General features: G+C 33.6%; 1 protein-coding gene across 2 annotated transcripts; it reads left to right on the top strand.

Annotated features, from left to right (window-relative positions):
- Positions 1-269: 269 nt before the first annotated feature.
- Positions 270-6,676, top strand: LOC109812988 (two-component response regulator ORR21). Of its 2 annotated transcripts, none has more exons than XM_020377081.3 (6): positions 270-660; positions 2,667-2,819; positions 2,906-3,295; positions 3,462-3,538; positions 3,954-5,120; positions 6,046-6,676. In XM_020377081.3, exons 1-5 carry the CDS (start codon positions 513-515, stop codon positions 5,118-5,120), a joined length of 1,935 nt encoding a protein of 644 aa, XP_020232670.1. In that variant the 5' UTR covers positions 270-512; the 3' UTR covers positions 6,046-6,676. The 2 variants fall into 2 exon arrangements, with proteins under 2 accessions (XP_020232670.1, XP_020232669.1); XM_020377080.3 differs by having other exon boundaries at positions 271-660; positions 6,068-6,676.
- Positions 6,677-7,246: the final 570 nt, after the last annotated feature.

Genomic DNA, 7,246 nt, shown 5'->3' with positions numbered 1-7,246 from the left:
ATGAAAGAGAAAATATTTAAACCAAATAAATAAATAAAGAAAAGATAAAAAAAAAAAACAATAATCTAACCCAAATCTAAAATGAAATGCGAGAGCAAATAGCATGGAGGCAGACAGTGCAGCACTAGTTAGTTGTTGTCTAATAATAAGACTGGCAGCATGACATATGACATAGAAAAAAGTGACGTGTGCAATTCCTTCATTAACTGATACGAACGTAATTAAGAATATAATTTTATCTCTCTAGGTGGCGTTATCTATTAATATCTTTTCCCACCATTATCAATTCATTTCCATCGCACACACCTTTCCTTTTCCCTCCCCATATTTCTTCAATTCCACACTTCTTCCTTCCCAATCACTCCAACCTTCACCTCCGCCTCGATCCACCGCTTTTCCCCTCTCTCCCCTCACTTTCCTTTCCCTCTAGGGTTTCGCACGCACGCCTATGCGCGCTCTCCCACATTCTCTCACGCTCTGAATTCGCGCCAAACGACGCCGTTTGTCGCTTCATGGCCGCCTCGCTCCACACACCGCCGCATTCCGCCGCCGACAAGCCCTCCGCCGAGTTCCCCGCGGGGCTCCGGGTTCTCGTCGTCGACGACGACGCCACCACCTTGAGGATTATCGAGCAAATGTCTATACGCTGTCGTTACCGAGGTTGGTTCTCGTGGAACTTCCGGTTTTCGAATTTGTTAATTAATTGCTTTTGTAAGAGATTAACTAATTAACTAATTTCTTAGTTTGTGTATTACTTTCTTCTGATTGGTCCCTCGAGAAAAATATAAATTACTTAGTTCTCAAATATTAAAAAGCACTTCAAATTGAACCTGCCATAGGATACGATACATGTCATACATTACCGTAGGAATTACTTAAAGTAATGACTATTCAATATTTTAATGATTATTTATAAAATTTTGTTACTAGTTAGAAGAGGGAGAGTAATAGTAGTTCAAACTTCAAAGACAAAATTGATAGCTTATTTAAAAATTAACGCTCATGTTTTTCTTTTTCTCTTTTCAACTCGTATAGGAAAGTCACTTTGAGAATTAGGGTATGTTTGTTTAAATTATTTTTTTTCTTAAAAAATGTTTTTTTTTTTTTAAAATAAAAATAAGCACTTTATACTTTTTTAACTTGTTTGTCTATTTTATTTTTTTTTAAATAAGCAGTTTTTTTTTCTTTTAAAGAAGTAACTCTTTTCTACATCTTAAAAGAAATATTCTTTTTTAAAGCACTTATTTATAAATATTTTTTTTAAGTTTAAACAAACGCACTGATAATCATTTTGTTTTACAAATGTTTGTCAACCAAAATTTTTTTATTACAATTAGTCCCGGTTAACATGTCATCCTCAGTCCTCACAGTTTGAAGCAATATTGGCTTCGGATTAACACGTCATCTAGAATTAATTAAAAAAACGTTGACGTGTATGTTTGTGAATCATACTGTCCAACAGTTAGTTCGTTATGTAAAAAAATAATAGTATTAAAAATAAAATAAATCAAATTATTTTAATAATTATAAATTTTAATTGAAATAAAAAAGAAATATATAATATATCTGTAGACATAGAAATTAACATGTCTAAGACTCTAAGTAACTACTAGGTAGTGCATTATGGGCTTGTCAGTATTTTCTGTATAATTTTAGATGACATATTAACGGGTGGATGAATATTATTTGAAAACTAAAAGTGCTAAATTTGCAACAACAAAAAAAATGAGAACGAAAATTACACATTCGCAAAACTATAGAAATCAAAAGTGGATTTAAGTCTTTTTTTTTTTCTTTCTTTTAGTTCACTAGCTTAGCTTACTTAAAGAACTTTTTGGAAAATAATATATTCTTTCTGGAAAATTTTTCCCAAATACTCCCTTAAGTGTCGAACTTACTTTTACGTACCTTTCTGGTTTTTCTGTTCTCAACGGTTAAACTGAGAGTTTGACTTTGTTTTAGGGGGACTGAGCTTAATTCCACTTAAACCATGCCTGTGTTGGTTATGTTAGGGTCGAGGATGACCATGGATGCATTAGGTTTTCGGGATTTTCCTAGTTTAACTGAGTCTTACAATGCAAGGTTGTGTGCGTTTATTAAGTTAACCTTTTAATTTTTAAACATTCTGTTATAGTGTAATGTGTTTCATTTCTTAATCTTTTAATTGATTTGTGCCTATGAAAAGAAGGAAGTCCTAGGAAGATTTGCATGATATTCTTGCTTCACAGTTGTTATAGGCTATAGCAAAAGGGTTTGTGCCTTTTATACTCCGCCTATAAAACTGGACCCGTTGTTATATAGTGTGTTTGATTAACATTTGGCTAAATTTTGCCTTTGTGTGAATCCTCATACTGTTTGACTCGTGAAGATAATTGTAAACAAACAGGCAGATAGGATTTGTGATTTTTATTTTAATTTTCTTGTGTGCTTATTTAATGAGTTCAACTGTGCGTAATGAATGAGATAAGGGTTTTTTTTTACTCTAATGGGGAAAATTTATGTTTGCAGGCTATTCACTATGGCCTGAAATTTCTATAAAAAAATGGCCTGGGAATTTGGAAATGTAGATCTAGTAAATGTATGACATGGGTTGCTGCTGATGACAATTCGTCTTAATTTGAACAATATTGTTTGTTCTTAACTCTTATTGTGTTTTTATCTTCCAGTTACCACGTGCACTGAGGCTACTGTTGCTTTAAATCTTCTGCGGGAAAGGAAAGGTTGTTTTGATGTGATACTGAGTGATGTTCATATGCCAGACATGGATGGCTATAAACTCCTTGAACATGTTGGGCTGGAAATGGACCTTCCTGTTATTAGTAAGTGCTGTTTCTCGTGTCTGTAGAATTACAAGTGTGTTTATAATGCTTAACATTGAAAATTGCTTATGTTGTGCATGATTCAGTGATGTCTGGTGATAGTACAACAAGTGCTGTCATGAAGGGAATCAGACATGGGGCCTGCGACTATTTGATTAAGCCTGTACGTGAGGAAGAACTAAGGAATATATGGCAGCATGTTGCTAGGAAAATCTTGAATGAAAATAAAGAACATGATCATTCTGGCAGCATGGAAGATAATGATCGGAATAAAAGGGGGAATGATGATACTGAATATACTTCTGCTGTTGATGCATCAGAAATAGTTAAAGCACCAAAAAAGAGGAGCAATTTAAAAGAAGAAGATGTTGAATTGGAGAGTGATGATCCAACTACATCTAAGAAGCCCCGTGTTGTGTGGTCAGTAGAACTGCATCAACAATTTGTCAGTGCTGTGAATCAACTTGGGCTTGACAGTATGAATCTTCGACTATATTTTTCTTTCTATATCATTTGCTTTCTCATTCACTGACTAGACTTCATTGGATTACTATAACCTTACAAGTAAAATCTTTTCCTTTTGAGTATTTAAGCATTTATTGCAATTTAGCTTATCAGATGTTCCATATCCTTGTATTTCAGAGGCTGTGCCAAAGAGAATACTTGAATTGATGAATGTCCCTGGTTTGACAAGAGAAAATGTTGCAAGTCATTTGCAGGTTTGTTTTCAGTTCAAAATGTGAAGTGGTACTTTACCATTTTCCCTAAAAATTGCTTGCTTTTTTTTCTTTTTTTTTTTGTTTTAATTTAAAACCGTTGGATATTGAGCTGATCTAGTCAGTTGCAATATGTTTATGTTCTTATTTTTATTTCTAATTTCTTTTTAGTTTATGTGTTAAATTTATTTACATGTACCTTGGCCTTCAGTTTACTTATTATTTATTAAATGCTAGCTTGTTATTTTCAATGTCTTGATGTCAATTTCATATGTTGCCTTGTTTTTTTTGGTTACGTAAGTAAATATTTTGTCTTCTTTACAACCTGAGGCAATAGATTGTAGATAAATAAACCTATGTTTTGTAGCTCTTCAGTGTAATTAACATTGCCATTGTGAATTTCAATATTCATTGGCAGAAATTTAGACTCTATTTGAAGCGATTAAGTGGAGTGGCACAGCAGCAGAATGGGATGCTAAACGCAGTTCCTGGGACTATAGAATCCAAGCTGGGTGCTACTGGAAGATTTGACATACAAGCTTTGGCTGCTGCTGGCCATGTTCCTCCTGAAACACTTGCAGCCCTTCATGCTGAGCTCCTAGGTTGCCCAGCAACTAACATAATGCCTACAGTGGACCAGACTGCTCTACTGCAAGCATCCATGCAGGGGCCAAAACATTCCCATTCTGAACATGCTGTAGCATATGGTCAACCTCTTGTAAAGTGTCCTTCCAACATTAACAAGAATTTCCCTCCATCTGGCTTAACTGTAAATGATACGTCATCTGGATATGGTGCATGGCCATCATCTAATAATACAATTGGTTCCGTGAGACCCAATACTAGTCTTGAAAGAGTGGGTATTCAGAATAACAACATGCTGATGGATATGTTAGAGCACCAACAAAGGCAGCAGCACCAGCAAAAACAACAGCGACAGCTGCAGCAGCAGTCACTGATACATGATCAAAGTTGTTCAATCAATGTACAACCATCTTGTTTGGTGGTTCCCTCTCAATCTTCCGACACTTTCAAGGCAGTAAATAGTCCTGCTTCTGTCAATCAGGATTGCAGTTTTGGCAGGAATGCCGCTATTGATTATAGTCTATTTTCACAGAAATCAAATTATTCATTGATTGCTTCTCAATTTCCTGGTGGGGACACAAAAGCCCAAGGTGTTCTCTATGGGTATACTACACCCTCGACTTGTTCAACGGGCTCCAGCAATGGCAATATTCAGCAGCTTCAAAACTCAACTTTTTCATTTGGCGCTGCAAGACCTTTGCCTAGCCTGTTGCCTATGTCTGATAGACAAGATCCCTATGGTTTTAAATCAGATGATTCACTTGATCAAGTATGTCTTAGGAATCTTGGGTTTGTTGGAAAAGGTACCTGCATTCCAAGTAGGTTTGTAGAAAATGAAATTGAATCATCTGTAACTGATTTTAGTCAAATGAAAGTCAACGTAGATAGCAGTGGCAACACACTGAAGGAGGAGCCAAATTTTATAAATTTTCCCAAAGTGAGCCACCCAATCATAGAAAGATATCCATCTCGTGACCGTTCAAGCGTGTTCACTGAATAGGTAAGTTGATAACTATTTCTTTGAGTCTTATGCTTTATAAGATTGTGAATATTATTAGTTTAACTACATGATATGTGATTTGAACATTATATTTTATCAGGGCTTATTGTAATTACAATGATGATTATGCCCATCTTAATAAATTTCTTCTTTAATAAAAATAGAAGAGTTATTTAGCTATTTTTCCAACATTGTATGTGTTATTCTCTACATAAGTTGTCTACTCTGTTGTAATCTAAATTTCTAAGTTAGCCTTCCTATCAAATAAGTATTCTATCTGTATTCTTTAGAGCCTGGATATATGTATTTGTATTCTTTGATATTTTTCAAACTAGAATACAAATAAAATTGAACAGAGTATTCTATCGGTATATTACACCAAGTATTTATTTTCTCATTCATGAGTTCATTATTATAATTTCTCATTCTTTTTTTCTTCTTTTAATGTTCCTTTTTTACCTTGGTCTGCATTTTGTATAAAATTGAACAGAAGAGGAAAATAAAAAAAGTTGAATGTGCTTGCTCCGTTATATGTATGAATTACACCATTTCCTTCTAAGTTAGTATGTTTAATTTAGGCAAAAATATACTTTTTGTCACTTATATTATTTATTAGATTCAATTTAGTTTCACTTTAATTAATTAAATCAATATAGTTTCATATCTTTAAAATGTATCTTAATATTTGATTTTCCGTTCTTTCTGTTTAAATACTTAACAGATGTGACACATGTCACATCCATCAAGTATTTAAATAGAGGAGATGAAAAATTAAATATTGAGATACATTTTAAAGATGTGGGAATAAATTGATTCAAATAATTAACGTAGGACTAAATTGACACTAATAAATAATATACGAGACGAAAAATATGTTTTTGTCTTTAATGTATTTGTCCTTATTATATTTATGTTGGTTGTGAAGGTGTGAATCTTGTTTGCAACAGGTTGAAATATTTCGTGAGAAGGCCTTTCCATAAAGGTACAAAGTCCGTAATAGCTATCCTTTATACAGACTCGGTTTTCATTGGGCTCTACACTACGCTTAGTAATTGGTGAGAAGACGTGTTCAAAATGGTACATATTGTTTCCTCTTCAATTTTCAGAGTAATTGTAGATCAACTTAACTGCAAATACTCCTTCAAAAATCGAAGGGGAAACAATAAGTACCTTTATGGAAACGCCTTCTCACCAGCTCTTTAGTTCCTTTTAGAGTCCAATGAAGACTGATTCTGCATAAGGGATTACTATTTATGGGTGTTGATTTGCTCGTTAGTGGCTGCACACATGTATGTATCTAGGAATGTTTTATAATCTATCAACTAGTTTGTAGGAAAATAAAAACAAATTCAACTGTTTGAATTGATGATTTCTAGCCAGCAAAATTTATCTAGGGCTTCTTTGTTCATAATGTTAAAGGCATGGTAATTATCCATTATCAAAGTAGTTTGAGTTGTATGGTATTCTTACCTTTGTATGTTAACTGCTTATAGCTGTTAGTTGAGAATTTTAATATTTAGGGACATTTACAATGTCCACCCATAATTTTTTTTTTATCCTTGGAAAGTTCATGGTATTTTTCATTCTTTATGTTTGTGGTCAAAGTATTTTCTTTTACAATTAATCGATTTGAGTGCGTTGCCCCGATTTATCATGATTTAGAAAATGATCCTTATTTGTGAAATAATTGAGGTGTCCCTTCATTCTATGATCTGAAACAGACTTCTCTCCCTTATAAAATGCCAGGTTGTATAAGCAACGATAAATTGGTCATTATCTCGGTTTGCCTAATAGTCTTCTCTTCCTAATCCTCATTAAGTTCTTTAGTTCAGAAACACATGGAAATGTTCGATAATTTCATACCTCTATTCAAAGTTCCAACTAAAATCAGTGTTCACGAATGATGAATTTTTTTTTATATTATTTTATATAATAAAACAGGCTAAAGTTGAAAAAAAAAATCCATGGATCAAAGGGATGTTACAAATTATGGCCCGACATAAAATGAGTGTGGGGTGTTACAAATCCATGGATCAAAGAATGAAGATCAAACCCATGAGAGATAAAGATCATATTGATACTTAGAAGGCAGGATATTGGATTGATTGAATTTCATTCACCAAAAC

This window comes from Cajanus cajan, chromosome 11, assembly GCF_000230855.2.
Source record: "Cajanus cajan strain Asha chromosome 11, NIPB_CcT2T_4, whole genome shotgun sequence".
Taxonomy (NCBI): domain Eukaryota; kingdom Viridiplantae; phylum Streptophyta; class Magnoliopsida; order Fabales; family Fabaceae; genus Cajanus; species Cajanus cajan.
This window is presented reverse-complemented; position numbering and strand designations above follow the sequence as displayed.

Coding starts and splice junctions, on each gene's coding strand:
- LOC109812988 (XM_020377081.3), top strand. CDS start 513: ATGGCCGCCTCGCTCCACACACCGCCGCATTCCGCCGCCGACAAGCCC. Junction 661..2,666: donor TATACGCTGTCGTTACCGAG/GTTGGTTCTCGT, acceptor TTTATCTTCCAG/TTACCACGTGCACTGAGGCT. Junction 3,296..3,461: donor GAATCAACTTGGGCTTGACA/GTATGAATCTTC, acceptor CTTGTATTTCAG/AGGCTGTGCCAAAGAGAATA.